General features: G+C 46.4%; 3 protein-coding genes across 6 annotated transcripts in view; all 3 read left to right on the forward strand.

The window, feature by feature from the left end:
• The window catches only part of LOC144240764 (glutathione S-transferase theta-3-like), a 7,025-nt gene extending 1,896 nt beyond the window's left edge, over window positions 1-5,129 (forward strand). Inside the window, exons 3-5 of the mRNA XM_077775165.1 lie at window positions 1,823-1,973; window positions 4,189-4,365; window positions 4,698-5,129. Of these exons, the coding sequence (XP_077631291.1) occupies window positions 1,823-1,973; window positions 4,189-4,365; window positions 4,698-4,892 (523 nt within the window). The 3' untranslated portion in view covers window positions 4,893-5,129. The remainder of the gene's footprint in view (window positions 1-1,822; window positions 1,974-4,188; window positions 4,366-4,697) is intronic.
• Window positions 5,130-7,511: 2,382 nt separating this feature from the next.
• On the forward strand, window positions 7,512-9,957 carry LOC144240773 (D-dopachrome decarboxylase). Its single transcript, XM_077775176.1, has 3 exons — window positions 7,512-7,764; window positions 8,092-8,267; window positions 9,710-9,957. The coding sequence occupies exons 1-3, from the start codon at window positions 7,657-7,659 to the stop codon at window positions 9,780-9,782; spliced, it is 357 nt and encodes a 118-aa protein (XP_077631302.1). The 5' UTR covers window positions 7,512-7,656; the 3' UTR covers window positions 9,783-9,957.
• Window positions 9,958-12,340: 2,383 nt separating this feature from the next.
• Window positions 12,341-21,304, forward strand: part of CABIN1 (calcineurin binding protein 1) — a 152,326-nt gene continuing 143,362 nt past the window's right edge. For 2 of the 4 annotated variants that reach the window (XM_077775182.1, XM_077775206.1), the window contains exon 1: window positions 12,341-12,407. The gene's annotated coding sequence lies outside the window, so the exon portion shown is untranslated. Of the gene's footprint in view, window positions 12,408-12,592; window positions 12,785-19,239; window positions 19,259-21,304 lie in introns of those variants that run through there. The other 2 variants (XM_077775199.1, XM_077775192.1) reach the window with 2 other exon arrangements.

A 21,304-nucleotide genomic window follows, 5' to 3' on the forward strand; every position in this document is an offset into this window, starting at 1 on the left:
ACAAATGAGCAAACTGAGGCCAGGAGAGGGGACGGACTTGCACAAAATATTGAGGGGTAGGTGTACTGTGTACTTTAGAGCTACCACCTCTACAAATCTTGCGGGCAAGTACTATTGCCCTGGGAGTCCAGAGAACACCCAGAGAGCTTCGGTGGCTATTTGCTGGGCACCCACCAGGGCCAGGAACCATCCAGGCCCTGGGGCCAAAGCATTGAACAAATTCTAAGCCCTTGCTCTCATGGAGCTCATGTTCTAGAAGGGGGAATGGATAATCTCTGTAAAGGTGCAAAACACCAGGTGGTGATGAGTGGCATGGAGGAAATAACTAGGGTAAGGGCGAGGGTGGGTGCAATTTTGAGTAGAATGTTGAATGAAGGTCCCCATGAGGAGGAGGCATCTGTGCAGAGACCTAGAGGAACAGAGGTGCAAGGTATGTGGCGAAGAGAGTTCTGGCTGGAGGGAACAGCAAAGCCAAAGGATATGAGGTGAAACAGTGCTTGGTGTACAAGTAGAAGCGGCAAGGCATCCAGTGTGGCTGGGGTCAGTGAGGGGAGAAAGTGAGGGCTAAGGTCTCAGGGTAGCATGTGGGGCCAGGAAGACTTTGGCTTTTACTGTAGGTAAGATGGGACCATTGGAGGAATTTAAGCAGAGGAGAGCTGAGATCTGACTTAGGTTTTTTTTGTTGTTTTTTTAAAGAGGGGAGGTGGCAAGTGAGTGGGGGTGGAGAGGAGGGAGAGAGAGAATCCCACAAGGGGCAGAGACAGAGAGAGAGAGAAGCAGGGTTCAAGCTCACCCAAAGTGGGGGTCGAGCTCACCTGAAGGGGGACACGAGCTCACCCCAAGTGGGACTCAAACTCACAAACTGTGAGATCATGACCTGAGCCAAAGTCAGATGCTTAACCCACTGAGCTGCCCAGGTGCCCCCTAACTTAGGTTTTAAAGGATCCCTCTGGCTGGGTTGAGAAGGTACTGTGCTAATTCAAGAGAGAGGTGTCAGGGACCCAGACCAAGGTGATGGGGCAGGGGGAAGTAGTGGTCAGTTCAGAATGCCCTTGAAGGTCAAGCCTGAGTTTGCTAAAGAGCTGGAGGTGGGTGGGAGAGATCAGAGCCCAGGCCAGCCTCCAGGTTGGCAGCTGAATGGTGGTATCCTTTACTGAGGCCACATAGTATCTCCATGGTAGAGCCAGAATCACATTCCACTTGGATCCAGGACATCTAGTCGCTGGACAGTCCAACAACCATGGAGACATGGTGCTCTGGCTGGATATGATGCACAGGCCAGACATGGTGGAGGGACGGGTAAGGGGAAGGTCAGGGAGGGCTTCCTGGGGGTGGGGGATGGAGGCTTTGGGCAGGTAGAGAGGAGATGGGATAGGGTGGGAAGCAGTGACCCATTCACCTAGGAGGCCTTGTCCCAGCCCCAGGGAGTGTCAGGGGAAAGCTGGCCTTCCACCTGGCATGGCCATGTACTGGTTATGGTGGGGAGTGGTATGAGTTGCTCTTGTTTTTCAAGAACCATGTCAGACACCCCTTCCTCATGGAAGCTTGCTTTGAGTTCCCTACCCTCCTCCTCCTGAAATCCTAAGTCATGTTGTTTTTCACTTGGTGCCCTTAGTTCAGATGATAAGACGGCCTAATGTAGAGCTGTGTGATCTGAGGCAGTCACCTAACCTCTCTGAGCCTCACATTCCTCCTCTGTACCCTGGAGATAGTGAAACGCTCCACCCATAGGAGTTGGGGAGATGTGAGCAGTGGGGGCTGGCCCTTGTGGAATGGCTGAAGAATGACTAGTACATGTTCCTGCCCCCTCTGTGTCCCCCAGTGTGGCCATCCTGCTGTACCTGAGTCGCAAGTACGAAGTCCCTGACCACTGGTACCCTCAGGACCCGAAGGCCTGTGCCCGTGTGGATGAGTACCTAGCATGGCAGCACACGGCCCTACGGAGTAGCTGCACTCGAGCCATGTGGCAGAAGGTCAGCTGTGGCAGGCTGAGGATCTTTCTGGGATGCTCAAGGGACAGTGCTCTCTGTTTAAAACATTTTGTTCAGAACCAAGGCCTTAGAACACCAAATTCTAGAATCCCAGAGCCTCCCTGGTCCAACCAACTTGTTTCCCAGAGGAGAAACCAAGGCAGAGCCAGGGAGCTGACTTCGCCCAATGTGCTCGGATTCCTTAGCTGCTGAGAATCAATCTTATGCCCTTTGGCCTGCTCCCGGCTGCCTGGAGACATTGTCTTTTGGGAGAGAAAAAATGTCAAACCCTCTGGCCACACATACTTTTCAAGTAGAGAAGTGTTAAGTGAAAGTCTGAAACTAGGCAGAGATGAGGAGACATCTCAATAAAGCTGATCTGATTTCTGGGTGTTCAAGGATTTCTAAGCCTAAGAACACTGAAAAACTTAAAGGAAAGCCTAATAGATTTTACACATGCAACGATTTTGTGTAAGCAAAGAATTCGACTTAAAACAAGCAAAAAACTGGCAAAGATTTGTTAGGAAGAAATAACATTCTTTTTTTTTTTCAAATAAAATTTGTTTATTTCTTTTTAGAGAGTAAAGGGAAGGAGAGAGAGCTTGAGATGGGGAGGGGCAGAAAGAGAGAGGGAGAGAGAGGATCCTAAGCAGGCTCCCCGTTGTCAGTGCAGAGCCCGATGCTGGGTTCCATCTCATTAACCCTGAGATCATGACCTGAGCTGAAATTAAGAGTTGGATGTTTAACCGACTGAGCCACCCAGGTGCCCTGAAAGAAGTAACATTCTTTTCAAAAAAAATTTTTTTAGAAGCACCTGGGTGGCTCAGTTGGTTAAGCGTCAGACTTTAGCTCAGGTCATGATTTCATGGTTCGTGGGTTCGAGCCCCACGTCAGGCTCTGTGCTGACAGCTAGCTCAGAGCCTGAAGCCTGTCTTCAGATTCTGTGTCTCCCTCTCTCTCTGACCCTCCCCTGCTCACACTGTCTCTCTCTCTGTGTCTCTCAGAAATAAATAAAACATTAAAATTTTTTTTCAACATTTATTTATTTCTGAGAGACAGAGTGTGAGCAAGGGAGGGGCAGAGAGAGAGAAAGACACAGACTCCAAAGCAGGCTCCAGGCTCTGAGCTGTCAGCATAGAGCCTGACCTGGGGCTCAAACCCAGGAACTGTGACATCTTGACCTGAGCTGAAGCTTAACAGAAGTGATACCCCAGAAGTAACAACTTAATATTTAAGATGCTGTCAGAATGCCATCAAACAAAGGCACGGGAGAAAAACGGGCACAAGAAATTAGCAGAGATTTAATTGAAGGACAGAAAGAAATGGTCGGTAAGTGGATGAAAATACATTTAACCTAAGAATCAAGTAAATGCACATTTAAACAGAACAGATACCATTTTTACCCATCAAATGTACACATGTTTTTGAAATGTGTGCTGTGAATTATTATTTTTATGGTACTTATAAAGGGCCCAGCACACAGTGGGTGCCCTGTGCATGTGAGGGAGCATGAGACAGGCATCTTCATATTCAGCTGTAGGTAGAGTACCATTGTTCTGAAGGGCCGTTGGGCAAAATGCAGGCTTCCATAACTTTAGAATTGGCTTCCTCAATTGAGCCTCTTGGGTCTGAGAAAGGAGCCCCCTCAGCTGGTAGGGGCAGGAGCCTGGTGCGTTCGAAGGCAGAATGGAGAGAAATCAAGTGGAGTATAGACCTTTGCTACTCAAAGAGCGATCCAGGGACCAGGAGTATCAGTACCACCTGGGAGCTTGGAAATGCACAGGCATACAGATTGGGAATGTGCACTTTAACCAGATCCCAGAGGGATTTGCACGCATTGTCCCATTTGAGAAGCCTGGGGTGGAGGAGGAGGTGGGCAGTGGGGAAGGGGTGGCTGTGGTGCCGAGGAGGGGCCTTGTGTTGAGGCTTTCATGGTGAGGGTAGTGGGGAGCCATGGAAGGCTTTATGGAGGGAGTGTTATGGGAAGACTGGGATTGCAGAGGTTCTCCCTTGGCTGCCCTGCATGAGGATGTAGGGAGAGGTGGAGGCGGTCCATGCTGGAGTAGGAGATGAGGCCTGGGCTGGTGGTGGCCATGGGTGGAAGGAGTGGGTGGGAGTAAGGAGAAGTTTGAAGGCCTGGTGATAGATTGGATGACAGCAGGAATGGGCTGGGCTTTGGGCAGACCCTGAGCCCTCTCTCTGCCTGCCCACCCAACAGATGATGTTCCCAGTGTTCCTGGGCGAACAGGTGCCCCCTGAGACATTGGCATCTACGCTGACTGAGCTGGACAGGTGCCTGCAGGTGCTTGAGGACAAATTCCTAAAGGACCAGGACTTCCTTACTGGACCCCACATCTCAGTGGCTGACTTGGTGGCCATCACAGAGCTGATGCATGTGAGTGCCATTGGGTAGGGTAGTCCACTAGGCAGTGGGGTGTCCTGGGAGGGCGCCATTGTACCAGCTCACCTTGCCCTTTCAGGCTGTGTGACCCTCGGCAAGTCACTTCCCTCTCTGAGCCTCAGTGTTCTCATTGGTGAAATGGGCCTTTGAGACCCCATTGTGTAGTGATATTAAGAAGCTTCCTAGTGTCTCCTGGGAGAGAACCTCCAGCCTATTCCCTGTGTGGCAGAGGAGGGAAAATCCACCCAGGGGAATCCCTCAACCAGGTCATACTGCCTTGTGCTTGTCCATGGCTAGCCCCTCCACCTGGCTTCCTCTCCCCACAGCCTGTCAGTGCTGGCTGCCAAGTCTTCAAAAGCCGACCCAAGCTGGCCGCATGGCGCCAACGTGTGGAGGCCGCCGTGGGGAAGGACCTCTTTCAGGAGGCACATGCGGTTGTCATGAAGGCCAAGGACTTGCCTCCAGCAGACAGCGCCATAAAGGAGAAGCTGAAGCCCTCAGTGCAGGTTTTGTTGCAGTGAGTGGAGCATCAGGCCTGCAGAGATGACAGAGACTCTGTTGTTGGAAGAAGAGATGGAGTTGCCCCTCCTAAGCTGTAAGCAAGACACGCTGTCCAGCCTCTGGTCCCTAGTTTCCTTCATGCATGAGATCTTCATTCCTCCTTTGTCTGTCTCCTCCTCACTCCACTCCCGCCCCTTCCACTCTGGCTTCACGTGATCCCTGGAAAGAGCTTTAGTAAACACATATTTGACCCTGTCCCTCTTGTGTTTGAAACTTCCTGTGGTGCCTTGCTGCTCTGAGGCTAAAGTATGAATCATTGAATTTTGCATTGCCCATCCCTCCAGGGCACCCCCTTCTGATTGAACATAATAGCCCATCATTTTAGATGCCTTCACCTCTACCTCCACCTCCTGGCCTTCCTTCAGGCTGTTTCCACTGCCTATAGGGCCTCTCCTCACCTTGCCTGGTGCCCCTCCTCGTCTTTAGGCATTTGTCACCATGTTGGTTCTCTAGGGAGACTTCCCTGAATTCTCCAGCCCCAGGCCAAGACAGGTGACCCCTCTGGGCTCCTCAGCCCCCCCGTGCTTCCCTCTTTCAGTCCTAGAACAGAGTTGGTTCCACACCCCCTGGGCTGAGCATCTGTCACAGCTGGGGGTTGACCTGGCGAAGAGATGTCTGAATTGGACGTGGCCTTCGTCTCTTATGTCTCTGTCGTCCCTCTGGGGTGATGCTGTCTCCCAGAGGTGGGGTGCAAGGTTGGTTTAGGAAGTGCCTTACAGGGAGGGAAGTCCCAGATTAGTTTCTGGCCCTCTGGGTGCTGCTGAGAGGCCTTGATCTCCCAAGCCTAGTCATAACCCCAACCAATGTCTTATCTGTGCCCCACCCTGGGTCCCAGACTTGCCACCTGTCTTTCTCCTTTCTCCTCAAGACTGTCACAATCTACCTGTCTTGTGTTCTAGACCCTCTGATATTTTAGTCATCCAACAAACTTCTAATGGGACAGGGTCATGAATAGAGCCTCTCAGCCTGCCTGCCTTCTCATGGAGGCTCTCCCCACCTTGTTTGTAATGTTTCTTTTTGAGAGAGAAAGAAAGAGAGACAGAGTGTGAGTGGGCAAGGGTCAAAGAGAGGAGGAGACACAAAATCTGAATCAGGCTCCAAGGCTCTGAGCTGTCATCACAGAGCCCGATGTGGTGGTTGAACCCACGAACTGTGAGATCATGACCTGAGCCAAAGTCAGGTGCTTAACTGACTGGGCCACCCAGGCACCCCATCTTTTTTAAAAGATTTTATTTTTAAGTAATTTCTATACCCAATATGGGGCTTGCACCTACAACCCTGAGATCAATAGTTGCATGGTTCACCAACTGAGCCAGCCAGGTGTCCCAAGGCTTCTTTAATATGCACACTCATATAGAATTTTAGAAGTGTAATTGAGATCATTCACACCCACCCACACAATTTCAATTGTATTTTCATTCACAATTCAAACAACTTTGCAACATTGATGCAAGTACTATGTCTAGCCACGTCAACAGGTTTCCAGGTGCTAAGTAATGCATTTTGTTTGACTATAAAAATAGAGGGTACTGTAAACATGGCTTTCACCCCTTGGTGGATAGTACTTCACTATGAAACAAGGTTGCCACAGGTGCAAGAGACCACAAAGGCAGATAAGATGTCTGTGGGAGTCAGGTAGGGATGTGGAGAACCAGAGTTCTCTACCCAGCCTCACCTGAATTCACAGGTGTCACTTGGCTCCTGGTCAAGAGAAGCACAGATTTTGACGCGCAGATTTTCACATATAACGTTAAGCTGCGTAACTTGAAAACGGTGGTAACACGGTAAAAAAAAAAAAAAAAAAAAAGGAGACTGGGGAAGGCCCCTACAGATGTGCGTGTTTTGCGTGTGTTCAGACCCCCATTTTGTGAAACTGAATAAAGGAAACCTCATTTAAAATAAAGTTGGGAGGCCAGAAGGGGGAGCTCTCACACCTGCTACTCATTGCAACCCTTTGCTACTCCTACAGGAAGAGACCCACCTTGCATTCCCAAGGTGAAAAGACTATATACTACTTGCAGGGGAATGAAAGATGCCGGCTCCGAAACAGTCCAGCCAATGAGAGACTGTCACAACCCGGCTATTGAAAAACCATTGCACTTTTAACTCCCAGTTTATTTCCACGGACTTTTTGTCTTTAACAGTCCTTCCCAACTCCTCCCTTTTCTCTGTTAAAAAAAAAAAAGTTTCTCTTTATTGGTTGGACTTGCCTATGGTTTTGCCTTAGGCTGCGTGTCCCAAATTGCAATTTTCTGCTATCCTCGAACAAATAAAAAATTTCCCCCCAAATAAACCCATTTTTACTGGTAAAATGACTGGCAATTTTATTTCCAAGGTTAACAATCTAAATACGGATTAGGAAGCAGAGGACTGCAGCACCCACAACTCAGCGAGCTGGAAAACCTCCGGCCAACGTGGCTGGAGCCTGCATTGGTTGGGACACGGTGGGCGGGGCCATGGCTCAGCCAGTGTCTTTGGGGGAGGGTCACACACCCCAGTCACCCCCCTGCCAGCCTAGGACTTCCGGAAATTCGCGCCATCAGAGGCGGGGTGTATACTATGCAGCCAATCCGGGGGCGCTGCGTGTATGCCCAGCCAATAAGGAGCCTGGTTTTCGTGGAGCCCCACTACTGCTGTCTTTTCCGCGACCCTCGGGAACATCGACCTGTACCCTGTGTGTTCTTTCTCTGCTCCTGTGGCCTCTCCAGTTCCTTCCCGCCAGACATGCCGTTTGTTGAGTTGGACACGAATTTGCCTACCGGCCGTGTGCCCGCAGGACTGGAGAAGCGGCTCTGCGCGGCCACCGCAACCATCCTGAGCAAACCTGAGGACGTGAGCATGGACCGGGGAACATGGGGCGGGCTGAGGCTGGTGGACCAGAGGTCAGGCTCTGTCCACGTTCCGGCTACCCCACCGCAACCCGGGCTCTTTGTCGCAGGGATCTGCGGCCTACCTATCCCTGCGACCCCGCGGCCCCACCCCTCATGTCTGCTCCTTGCTGCTTTCCCTGGCCCTGACACCAGCGTGACCTCCAAGGACCCCGCCCCGAGCCTCTAGCCCTGACCCCAGGGGTCCGCGCGTGTAGGGTGTCGCCCTCCGGGGTCCTCAGAGCAACTCGGCCTGCACAAACTTCAGGCGAAACTTTCGTGTTCCCCGCAGCGCGTGAACGTGACGGTGCGACCAGGTCTGGCCATGGCGGTGAACGGCTCTACGGATCCCTGCGCGCAGCTGATCATCTCCTCTATCGGTGTGGTGGGCACCGCCGAGGAGAACCGTGGACACAGCGCCCGATTCTTCGAGTTCCTCACCAAGGAGATGGGCCTGGGCCAGGATCGGTGCGTGGGGGCAGGGAGAAGATGGGGGCAGTGATCCCATCCCAAGGCCCCTTGCAAGGCTGGGGAGGGCGGGGGGGAAATGCACTCCTCGCCCTGCCCAAGAAGGGCCGAGGGCCCCAGGTCCTCGGATGGTATGTCTACCCTCAGAATGGTAGTGGAATTGAATGAATTCCTGGCTCTGCCATAGTCCCCTTGACACGTGGGCAAGGCGTGGCTTCTTCAACCTCAATGTTTCCATCTTTGAAGCGGGAAGGCTAGCCTTTACTCCCTGGGGTTATTGCCAAAGTCATGTGGGATGGCAGTGCACTGTAGCTCCCTTGGCACCATGCAGGGTAGAATGTTATTAACCTGACAAAGCTATAGCCGTTTATTATTTGCCTTTAGTCTTCTCCACATCTTAGAAAATCAAGAGTAATTTTCTAGGAGAGCTTCTCCAGCCTGGTCAGGAGGAATTCTGGGTATGTCCTGAAGTTGTGTGACCTTTGGATCTGTAGCCCAGATGTCTGGAGACCTGGGTTCTAGGTCCAGCACAGCCTTCTCATCTGTGACTAGAGGGGCATGTATTAAATGATCACCCAAGAAGCCCATATAGCCCATAAACATGGGATTCTGTGGCAGGGCTAAAGTTTCTTCCTGGGTGAAAAATATTCCTGTGCCACGCCCATGCCGGTGAGGAACTAAGAGCAAGAGAAGCTTGAAAGAATCTTCCAAAATGGATCCTTTGTTGGCTCAGGTAGGGGAGCACCCTGGGAGTGCTCAGACCTGGTCCTCAAGCTGGGGTGAGATAATAATTGTAACAATAATAGGTAACATATGAACGCTTACCATGTTCCAGCTAGGTACCTTACATGCATGATCCCATTGGATCCATGCAAGCTCTGCCCCTCTGTTCACACCGCCTTGTGCAGACATGCCATCCCCATGAGGGTTACTGATGGGAAAGCTAAAGCTGTCACATACAGCCTTTCCCCTATGACCCCTTAGGCTACCCCAAGTATCCTGCTCTTCACCAGGAATTTTCCATCACTTCTATGAGAGGGACATGTTTGTTCACTCCACAGACATAAGTGGGGGGTCACCCCGTGCCTGGTTTTGTGCTAGGCTTTGAGGAAACAAAGGTGTCAGGGGCACTGCGGATGCCCCAGAGAGCCTGGAGTTCGAAAGCGGGAGGGCTGCACCTCTGAGCCCGTAGACAGCATACAGCGACCATCGAGGATGCTATGTTGAGTGTTGTCCAGGGGCAGCCACATCCTGCTTCTGACGGGCCCCCAGAGGGAGATCATTAACGAGATGAAGCGGGCTTGCAAAATGCCTGCCAGACTAAGGCAGGCTGGTCAGGGAGTCCATGCTGGGAGTGCCTGGCTAGGGGTCTTGGAATATGAGGCATTAGCCAAGGAGCTAATGACATCTTTTTTTTTTTTTTTTTTCTCTGTCTCTTGAAGGATAATTATCCGATTTTCCCCCCTGGAGCCCTGGCAGATTGGCAAGAAAGGGACAGTCATGACTTTTCTATGATTGACACAGAGGGCATCCAGGGCATCTGTGAGCTGTCTGCCCCTTCCAGAGAGGCTTTCTGGCAGAGGAAAGGCCTGGTAGATACCAGCTTCTGGTGCCCCTTCATGCAATGTGCCTGTGGCCTTACAAGTCCTCTTCTTCCCTATCCTTGTGTCAAATAAAGGAAGAGATCTTCTTTCTTTTCCTCTTCTTCTTCTTTTTTAAAATGTTTATTTATTTATTTTGAGAGAGAGAGAACATGAGCAAGGGAGGGGCAGCGAGAGCGAGAGAGGGAGAGAATATCCTAAGCAGGCTCTACACACTCAACACGGAGCCTGCCTCGGGCCTTGAACTCACAGCCTCGAGACCATGACCTGAGCCAATATCAAGAGTCAGATGCTTAACCGACTAAGTCACCCAGGTGTCCTGAGACCTTTCAAACATGACTTCTTTATATCCCTTTACCCCTCCCTGGCATTCTCGGTCACCCTGGGCAGTGGTGTTGGTTTATGAAGTGGGAACTTTAGGGAAGCTGAGAGATGGGATCTTTTCTGTCTTCAAGACCACTGTCTCATGTATTGTATATAGGCTGTTCGAATCCAAGTGTGGAAGGTGCAGCCTGGAGGCCCTGCTCTCCATGCCCATGTGCAGGCTGGTTGGGCGGGCAGCTGGTCCAGCCTGGGTCTTCCTGCTGATTTTGCTGACCAGGTGTTCTTGCCCTCAGCTTGGGCTGGCCTGTACAGTTTACTGCCCATAGAATGTGCCCAGCAGGAGGGCAGGACGGCTGGGCTTCTGGGACCTTTCCTAGGCATTTCCAAACTCCCATCTTCTCCCATGCGTCTTGCTGAAAATTCTCGGTAGCTGTACACCTTGTAAAACCCATGTCCCAGAATGGCACACCTGGAAATGCAATGCCTGCCATTAGAAACGTAATGAATGCAATCCCCGCCCTACATCTAAATACTATATCACACTCTCACATTTCAGGGCATATATGGGCAGGACGCAAAAGGGTGTCCTTTTTGGTTTCCTTCCAGATGTTTGATGCAGAGTTTACATATCATGACCCTTAGGACACTGTGATGGGCACTGTATTTCTCTACAGAGTTGAAGGTCTGATCATTCTTGTCTTCAGTGTACCAGTGAAATACTGAATTGAAATTTTAAGTCTATGTTGTTAATATAATCAGTAAAGTTAGTTTCCAGTGGAGTGACCACTGCTGTGGATTCCCATTAACAGCTACAGGTTGGAGTTCCTTCTTTTGGCCCCCTGTCCCAACTGTTCCTGCACTCATTCTGTCTGCCATCATGGGGGCCGTGCTTCCCAGAGGGGCTCAGGGAATGTTTGTATCATAGAATGAATGGTTGAAGCACTCAAGAAGGGATTCAGGCCCAACCCTAGCCAAGACTATAAGGCAGCAGCTTTCTATCTGGTCCCACCTCAAATGTCTTATCCCCACTATAGTAAGTGTGATGTCTTGGATTTGCTGTGGGGACTCTCCCCTCCCCCTTTCCACATTATCCACTTTGTGGCCTTGAGCTTTGCCCCCTGGTAACACTGTGCTGCCTGAGGATCCAGCATGGCTTGCACTATCTCTTACCTCCAAAAGGTTGCCACATAGCTTCCTGCTGCGTGGACCACCCTCCTATCTTTTTTCAACGTTTCACTCCAGAGCTATTTCAATATACTCAGGTGTGAGAGCTGCATCCAAGGATGTGTGCTATCCACGAAACTTTGAAACCGTGTGTTTATACTTCTGTCCACTGCCCCTCCCTCCAAGGCAAAGTCAAGGTTTGGGACTCAATAATAGTTGGAATTCCTGGGTATCACTAAAGCTTTATTGTTCTGAACTGACGCTTTGAGATCTTCATCATGATTTTACCATCTTTCTATAAGGTCAAAGAGAAAGCCGTAACGTTCATTCCTATGTAAACCATTGTTGCTAGAATCAAGAAAGGCTGGAAAGTACTTCTCAAAAACGCTTCGCCCCCAAGAGTTTAACCTCTCTCAGCCCAAGGCCGTTTTCAGAAAACTTTTAATGACGAATTCTTTTTTAGAGTTTGGAATTCTGTCACTCCCTCGTCAGCCCGTTCATTCACCCGGTCTTGATTTTTTTGTGATTTTTGCTTTTCCTTTGTTTTAATAGTTGATAGTATCTGTGCCTTTTGGGCTTCAAATCCTTTTCGGAACTAGGTGAGGCACGGGGTATAAAAAGAACGCTCCTCCTCCCGTGGGTCCAAGTGTTCCCAGAGTTTACATTGCCTTCAGAGTACCTGTCCCAGGTTGTAACAAACAAAAGCACGGCCCATCGTCATTTAGCTACTGCTCAGGGCCGGGCACCGAACTCAGCGCTTCCCAAATAGTACAAGCGATGGGGCGTGGAGTCCGACCGCCAGTTGGCGCTCCGAGCCCACAACAGTTCAGGTACCAAAAACCGAGGACCAGGAAGGTTTACACTCCGCGCCAAGCTGTTTGCAGCCCGCAGGGTCGCGTAGAGCCTTCACGGCAGGCGTGCAGCGCGTGCGCCCTCGCTGATTGGCTAACGGAGCCGGCAACGGAGCCAATGGGAGCGCGCCTTATTGTCAGGCGGGCGGCCAGCCGGCGCGAGGGTCTCGGCAGGCCGGCCGTTGCCGTGGAGACGCCTGGTGAGTTCTAGGACTGCAGGTTTGGGGACGTCCCTCGGGTGGGGGCGCGGCTGTGTTGAACCAGTGGCAGGAGTGGGGGCCCAGGCCTGAGGGGCGGCGGGCGGGGGGCCGAGGCCAGTGCGGATGCAGGGGGGCGCCTCTGGTAGCCTGAGTGGCACAGTCGGGGAAACCGAGGCCGGAGAGCGGGAGCGGTGACGCCGGGCCTCTTCACGGCTCTGGCTGCCACCTGGAGTGTCTAGGACGGGGCTCCAGCCTCGGGAGTGGTTTTCAGTGACTGCAACAGGAGCCACCATTGGTTTTGCTTCCGCCGGGTGCTGAGCCCGGTGCTGAGCCTCTACCCGCGTCCTTTCTCTTCACCTTCACAGCAGCCCTGCGAGGTAAGTACTGTTATTAGCGCCATTTACACGGTGGAAACAGACCGAGGCGAGAGGAGGGGACTTGTCCAGAGTCAGCTAGCCAACTAGTGGGTCAGCCGAAGTCTAGACAATTTTTTTGGTAAAGAGTTTATTATTTAGTAATCTCTACAGCCAGTGTTGGCTGGAACTTTCAACCCCGAGATCGAGAGTGGCATGCTCCACCGACTGAGACAGCCAGGCGTCCTTAGACTATCTTGACCGCACTGCCTCCCAGGAGGAGGAGGAGGGCTTTGGCTAGATAGAACCTACTTACACTCTCAGGTGTCTGCACAAGTGGCTTTGGAGCCACTTAACTCTTTGGGGCCTGTGCTACTATGGATCTGTGGGTCAAAGACCTCCTTCAGAGGTCGGCAAACTTCTGTTGTAAGTGTAATGACATTTATAATACTAATATAATATATAATTATAATTATATCGTCGTATGTTGTGAATATAATAAGCACAATTATAATAGTATTTTAGTCCTAGCTTAGGGGGCCTGCTCTGTGTACTCAGTTCTGGCATTAAAAAAAATTTTTTTTAATGTTTATTTTTGAGAGAAAGAGAGCGGGGGCGCTGGGGCACAGGCTTGCATTAGTGAGCGGGGCAGGGGCAGAGGGAGAGGAAGACAGAATCTCAAGCAGTCTCCAGGCTCTGAGCTGTCAGCACAGAGCCCAATGTGGGGCTCCAACTCAGAACTGTGAGATCATGACCTGAGATGACCTGAGCTAAAGTCGATGCTCAACACTCAACAGACTGAACCACCCTAGTGCCCCATTCTTTTTTAACCATTCTTTTTAAATGTTTGTTTATTTTTGAGAGAGAGAGAGAAGGAGCACGAGCACATAGAGAGAGGGAAACACAGAATCTGAAGCAGTTTCCAGGCTCTGTGCTAACAGCACAGACCTGTCAGGGTCTCAGACTCTCAGATCTCTAGATGAAGATCATGACCTGAGCCGAAGTCGGCTACTTAACAGACTGAGCCACCCAAGCGCCCTGACTCAGTTCTGGCATTGTGTAGTGGATACATGCAGAGACACTAGGTATACCAGTGATAGTGTTCCAATAAAACTTTATTATAGACACTGAATTTGAATTTTATGTAATTTTTATATAATGTTATGTGTCACAAAGTTTTTCATCCATTTAAAAATGTCAAAACCATTCTTTGCTCCTGGGCTGTACAAACACAGTAGGCTGGTTAGCTTGCTGAGCCCTAGTCTAGCCGATAGCCTCCTAGGGTAGAGGAAAGTGGGACCCAGTGAGGGGCCTCTTATGTCAAGTTAGCCCACACAGCCAGGTAGTGCCACAACGCGGCCTAAGACCTAGGCTTCCTGACTCCCAGACTAGAGCATCTCAGGAAACGCCATGCTCATCGCTGACTGGGTCAGGGTGCTGAAGTGCTCAAAGTGTGCTTTTCTTTATGTGTTCTTAAGGTCGTGGAAACCATAGTCTAAAGAGTTTAGAAATTTGTGAGGTTAAACTCCTGAATGTGCCATTCTGGGATAATATGATTGCTAGGCTGGGAGTCTGAGAAATGAATAGATATTTTCTTTCTTTATTCAATAGCTACTTTTTTTTTCTCCTTCTAGTGGGTTTCTTTCTGGGGTTTGTGGTGAACAGTATGACATGGTCCCCATCCTCACATTGATTGCTTACAGATGATGAATACATGATCTCAAATGGCAATTTCTTTTTAGATTGTTTATTCTAAACTAATTTTAGGTTTAGAGAAAAGGTGCAACAATATTACACAGTTTCCTTCTGTCCATCACCCTGCTTGCCTTAATGCTCACATCTTAGGTAATCATAATAGAACCATCAAGAACAGCAAACTGGTATTGGTACAATCTTATTAACTCAGCCATAAACCTAGTTTGAATATCACCAGTTTTGCCCAATGTTCTATTTTTCATTCTATGATCCTATTTAACTTCCCATATTGCATTTAGTTATTGCTCCTTAGTTCTTAGCAATTACTTAGTCTTGTCTTTCTTGGCCTTGAAATTTTTCAAGAGTACTGATCAGTTATTTTGTCTAATACCCCTCAACTTGGATTTGTCTCTATCCTTCAGCTTGGATTTGTCTCCTGTTTTCTCATGATTGGAGTGAGGCCATGCACTTTTGGCCAGAATAATACAAACATCGTGCATCATATCAAGGAGTTCAGGATGCTGATAGGTCTTATTACTGGTGATGTTTGTCTTGATTGCATGGTTTAGTTGGTGTCTGCCAGGTTTCTATACTATAAAGTTACTATCTTTCCCTTTCTAGTTAGTAAGTATCTTGGGGGAGATGCTTTGAATATATGGGCATTCTGGTTTTCTCAAATTTATGCCCCAGACTGTGGTTAACATCCATCTGTAGGTCTCTGTGGTATTTGCCTAAAGGTGATTACCTATTTCTCTCTTTCCTTCTACATTTATTAATTCAAATTCTATTAAAGGAAGAACTGTCCTTTCACTTATTTAGTATGGACCATGGATATTCATTTTATTCCATGGATTTAAACCTAATATTACCATTATTTTGTTGTTCACTGTCCTGGCTTTGTCTGTTTAGGATCTCCTTCAGGTTAGCTGCTGTGTCCTGTAAACAAATCCTTATCAGTTTTTGGGAGCATTGACTTATTTTCTGGCACCATAAGATGTTCCAGGCTTATCTTTTTTTTTAATGTTTTATTTATTTTTGAGAGAGAGAGAGAGATAGACCGCATGAGCAGGGGAGGGTCAGAGAAAGAGGGAGACACAGAATCTGAAGACAGGCTCCAGGCTCTGAGCTGTTGGCACAGAGCCCAATGCTGGGCTTGAACCCACGAACTATGAGATCATGACCTGAGCCAAAGCTGGACGCCCAACCAACTCAGCCACCCAGGTGCCCCTCTTTTTTTTTTTTTTTTAAATTTCTTTTTCATATTTGTTTTTATTTTGAGAGAAGAGAGAGACCGAGCATGAGCAAGGGAGGGGCAGAGAGAGGGAGAGGGAAAATCCCAGGCAGACTCTGTGCAGAGTCTGATGCAGGGCTCGAACTCACGAACTGTGAGATCATGAACCTGAGTCTAAATCAAGAGCTGGTTGCTTAACCCGCTTAACCTGCTGAGCCACCCAAGCGCCCCTGTTCCAGGCTTATCCTGTGTCCTCTCTATCTCCAACTCTGGAATCACAGTTCTCTGTTATGCCCTTCAGTGTGGTTATGTAATTTGTAATGCAGTGGGTTCATTGTTCATGTTTATATTACATTTTGGGTTCCCCCTAGAACTTAGTTGGTTTTAATTATTTTTCAAGGGGGGAACATGACTGTACTTCTAAGAGTGAGAACTGTAACAAAGGTATACTCAGGAAGGTGTCACTCACTCTCCCACCCCTGCCACCTTGTCCCTGTTCTCCCCTACCTTTCACCCCTTTCCCACTTATCCCCTGCAGCCAACTGATCTCTTTGGTGTTTGGATTATCCTTTCTTTTGTGCAAATAAATAGGTGGTAGTGTAATTTCTTATATCCTCTTCTTTTGTATATGAAAGGTGGCATGCTAAAGATAATTGTGTTTGCTTTTTTCACTCAACAATGTCTTGAAAATCACCCTGTATGTGTTCATAGAAATCTTATTCATTTTTAAAAAGTTTTATTGAAATAAAATTTGCATACAATTTGCCTATTTATTGAGATAAAATTTACATACAATTCGGTGGTTTTTAATATTCATAGAGCTGTGCGAGCATCACCACAATCAATTTTAGAACATTTTATCACACCAGAAAGAAACCCTGTACCTGTTAGAAGTCACTTCTCGTCTTTTCCTCTATCTCTAGGTAGTCATGAATACTTTCTGTCTATATAGACTTGCCCTTTCTGGACACTTCTTACTAATGGGATCATCCAAGATGTGGTCTGTGACTGGCTTCTTTCACTTAGCATGTTTTCATGGTTCATCCTGTTGTCAGTAGTTCGTTACTTTTTATTTATCCATTTATCAGTTGATGGACATTTGGGTTGTTTCTATTTTTTGGTTATTATAAATAATGCTGCTATAAACATTTCCTCATTAATTTTTACAGATACATATTACTTCATTGTGTGGATGTACCATAGTTTATTCATCCACTATACTATCTGTAGTCATTTAGGTTGTTTCCAGTTTTTTGAAATTACAAACAATGCTGGAATGAATAACCCTGTGTGTATGTATTTCATATTGTTGGAGGTACATCTTCAAGATTGATTCCTAGAAGTGGAATTGCTGGGTTGAAAGCTAAGGGCATTTGTAGTTTTGTTAGCTCTTGTCAAATTCCCCTCGAGAGTGGTTATGCCAGTTGGCATTCCCATCAACAGTGTATGAAAATCATGCCTGTTTCCTGACAACTTTTCCAACAGAATGTGCTGTTAATTTTTGTTAATTTTAATTAAAAAATTAATTTAAATTTTTAGTTAATGTACAATGCAATATTGGTTTCAGGAGTAGAATTAAATGATTTATCACTTACATATAACATCCAGTGGTTATCACAAGTCCCCTTTTTAAAAAAAATTTTTTTACATGTTTATTTTGAGAGAGAGAGCTAGCACAAGTGTGTGTGTGGGAGGCAGGGGGAGTGGGCAGAGGGAGAGAAAGAGACACAGAATCCAAAGCAGGTCCCAGGCTCAGACCTGTCAGCACAGAGCCTGTCCTGGGGCTTGAACTCACCAACCGCGATATCATGATCTGAGCCAAAGTGGGACACTTAACTGACTGAGCCACCCAGGCGCCCCAAGTGCCCTTTTTAATACCCATCACCCATCCAGCACACTCCCCACCCACCTCCCTCCATCAACCTTCAGTGTGTTCTCTATCATTAAGAGTCTCTTGTGATTTGTTTCCCTTCCTTCTCTTTTTTTCCCCTCATTAATTTTAATTTTTGCCAGCGTGATAGTGATAGTGTGAGAGACATAGTGTCTCACTGCTGTTTTAATTTGCATTTCTCTAATTATAAGTGAGTGTGAGCATTTTTTCATATGTTTGATAGCCAGTTGAATGTCTGTTTTTGCACATACACTTTCCCTGTTTTTCTACCAGTTTTCTTCTTTGCTCGTGATATAACATACTTAATGTGAAATTTAATTTTTAAAGTAGTTTTAAGTGTACAGTTCAGTGGCATTAAGGCATCCACACTGTTCTGCAACCCTTACCACCATCCATCTCCAGAACTTTTTTTCCATCTTCTGAAATGAAAACTCTGTACCTATTAAACACTCTCTGTTCTTCCCCTCCCCCAGCCTATGGCAACCACCATTTTATTTTCTGTCTCTATAAATTTGACTGCTTTGGGTATCTCATATAAGTGGAATCATACACTGTCATTTTGTGCTCGCTTATTTCACTGAGCATAATGTCTTCAAGGTTCATCCATGTTGTAGCCTGTGTCAGAATGTCCTTCCTTTTTAAGGTTGAATAATAATCCATTGTATGTATACACCACATTTTGTTTCTCCATTCATCTGTGAGTGGGCACTTACTTAGTTGCTTCTACATTTTGACTATTGTGAATAATGCTGTGTCTAATAGTTTTTAAGAACTCTTTACGTATTTGTCTACAGTATATGTTGCAAATATGTTCTCTCAATTTATCAGGTGACTTTTGACTATTTTTTCTGATTAAAAAATTTTTTTCCAATTGAAATTTTTAAAAAATTTTATCATGGTATAATTGACATATAGCACTATTCAGTTTTAAGGTATATAGCATAATGACTTGACTTATATGTATTGTGAAATGATTACCACAATAAGTTTTGTCAACATCCATCATCTCATCTCATATAGATAAAAAAAAAAAAAAAGAAAAAATGTTTTTCCCTTGTGATAAGAACTCTTAGGATTAACTCCCTTAACTTTCACAATATAGTAACACAGCAGTGTTACTATAGTTACCATGTACATTATATCCCTAGTACTTATAACTGGAAGTTTGTACCTTTTGGCCACATTCATCCAGTTTTCTCCACTTCCCTCCCCTACCTCTGGTAACCACAAGTCTTATTTTTTTTTTTTTTTTTTTTAATTTTTTAAATGTTTATTTATTTTTGAGAGAGAGAAAGACACACACACACACACACACACACACACACGGAGTGCGAGTTGGGGAGGGGCAGAAAGAGAGCGACAGGATCTGAGGCAGTCTCTGCGCTGACAGCAGAGAGCCCTATGTGGGGCTAGAACTCACAAACCAAGAGATCAGGACTTGAGCTGAAGTCTGATGCTTAACCCACTGAGCCACCCAGGTACCCCAAAATTTAAAAACATTTTTATGTAGTTAAATATATTAATATTTTTTTCACTGCCTTTGGATTTTAAATCATAGTGAGAAAGGTTATATACCAGGTTAAAGAGGGATTCATCCATGTTTTCTACCAGTATTTGTATGGTTCTTTTGGTTTTCATTTAGATCCCTGAATCCATATGGAATTTATGTTTATGGGATGAGGTAAGGATCTAATTTTATCTTTTTCCAAATGGTTATCAATTTTTCCGAGCAAGTCTTATTACAAAGTTCATTTTGACCCCAGTGATTTGAGATACTACCTTTGCTATATTTTATTTTATTATTAAAAATGTTTTAATGTTTATTTTTATTTTTGAGAGAGAGACAGAGTGTGAGTGGGGGAGGGGCAGAGAAAGAGGGAGACATAGAATTGGAAGCAGGCTCCAGGCTCTGAGCTGTCAGCACAGAGTTGGATGTGGGGGGGCTCAAACTCAAAACTGGTGAGATATGACCTGTGCTGAAGTCAGACACTTAAGCAACTTAGCCACCTAGGCACCCCTTTATTATTATTTTTAAATGTTTATTGTGTTTGAGAGAGAAAGCTAGAGCAAGTAGGGGTAAGGGACAGAAAGACAGGGAGAGAGAAACCCAAATAGGCTCTGCATGGTCATGCGGAACCTGACCTGGAGCTCAGTCTCAGGAACTATGAGATCATGACTGAGCTGATACCATGAGAGTCAGATGCTTAACTGACTGAGCCACCTAGGTACCACTGCCATATTTTATTTTCTTAATGTTTATTTTGTGTGAGAGAGAGTTTGTGCACATGGTGGGGAGGGGCAGAGAGAGGAAAAGAGAGAGAATCTCAAGCAGGCTCTGCACTCTCCGTGCAGAGTCTGATGCTGGGCTCACTCTAAAGAACCCTGAGATCATGACTTGAGCTAAAATCAGGATTTGGACACTCAACCAACTGAGCCGCCCAAGCGCCCCCACCTTTGTCATCTTTAAAATTTTCATATGTACTTGAGTCTGGGAGTGATCTCTCTATCATGCATGTACCAGTACCACTCTTTTAAGTACTGAGGCTTTATATATAGTATACTTTAATGGTGGGGCTTATCCCCTCTTGTAGCTTTTCTTCGTCACTTTTCCTAGCTATCTTACATGCTTGTTTTTCCATATGAACTTTAGTATCAACTTGTCTAGTATCTTGTTGGTATTTTTATTTGTATTGCATTGATTTTATAAATTAATTTAGGGAGAACTGACATCTTTATAATATTGAGTTCTTCCTAAGAATGTCTTAGGATGCATTCCATTTGTTCAACTTTAATGTCTTTTGGTAGTGTTTAAAAAGTTTCCTTGCATAGGTTGCACATTTCTTGTTAACTTAATTTCTAAGTATTTAATCATCTTGTTGCTATTATAAACAGGATTTTTCTCTATCATAATGTCTTCTGTTTATTTTTTATGTGATCACTATTGATTTTTGTATGTTAATTTTCTATCATGCTACTTCATTGAGTTCTTTTATTATTTTTATTGTTGATGTTGGGGTTTTCCGGGTATTATATTATATTGTCTGAAGTTAATGATTGTCTTACTTCTTTACCCATTCTTATATCTCTAATTGGTTTCCCTTTTCTTATTTAAAAAAAATTTTTTTTTTATTTTATTTTTGAGAGAGAGAGGCAGAGACAGAGACAGAGTGCAAGCAGGGGAGGGGCAGAGTGAGAGGGAGACACAGAATCCAAAGCAGCTCTAGGCTCTGAGCTGCCAGTATGGAGCCCAATGCGGGGCTTGAACTCTTGAACCATGAGATCGTAACTTGAGCTGAAGTCGGACGCTTAACCGACTGAACCACCCAGGTGCCCCTTCCTTTTCTTATGGCATTGCTAGTACACTATGTACAGTGGTGGATAGTAGCAGACATAATGAGCTTTGTTCCTGGTATTAATGAACTGCCTTTAGTGTTTCTACATGAGAAATTCTTGAATGCTTTTTATCATGAAGGAGTGTTGAATTTTCTTAAAGGCTTTCTCTTCTATGGAGATAATAAAATCCGATTCCCCCCCTTAGATGATTTTGTTGTGTTTTCACATATATCAGTATTTGTGTTTTCATTGTTAGTATTTCTTTAAATTTCTCCAATTATAGTTGCATTTCTTTTCACCCAAAAGTTTTGGAGGTTCTTAAATTTTTAGATAGAAGGGCTTGTCTTTGGTTGTTGTTGATGGTGGTGGTTGTAGTCTTAGTAAATTCTAGTTT

The sequence above is a fragment of the Crocuta crocuta genome, unplaced genomic scaffold (assembly GCF_008692635.1).
Source record: "Crocuta crocuta isolate KB4526 unplaced genomic scaffold, BGI_CrCroc_1.0 scaffold313, whole genome shotgun sequence".
Classification (NCBI taxonomy): Eukaryota; Metazoa; Chordata; class Mammalia; order Carnivora; family Hyaenidae; genus Crocuta; species Crocuta crocuta.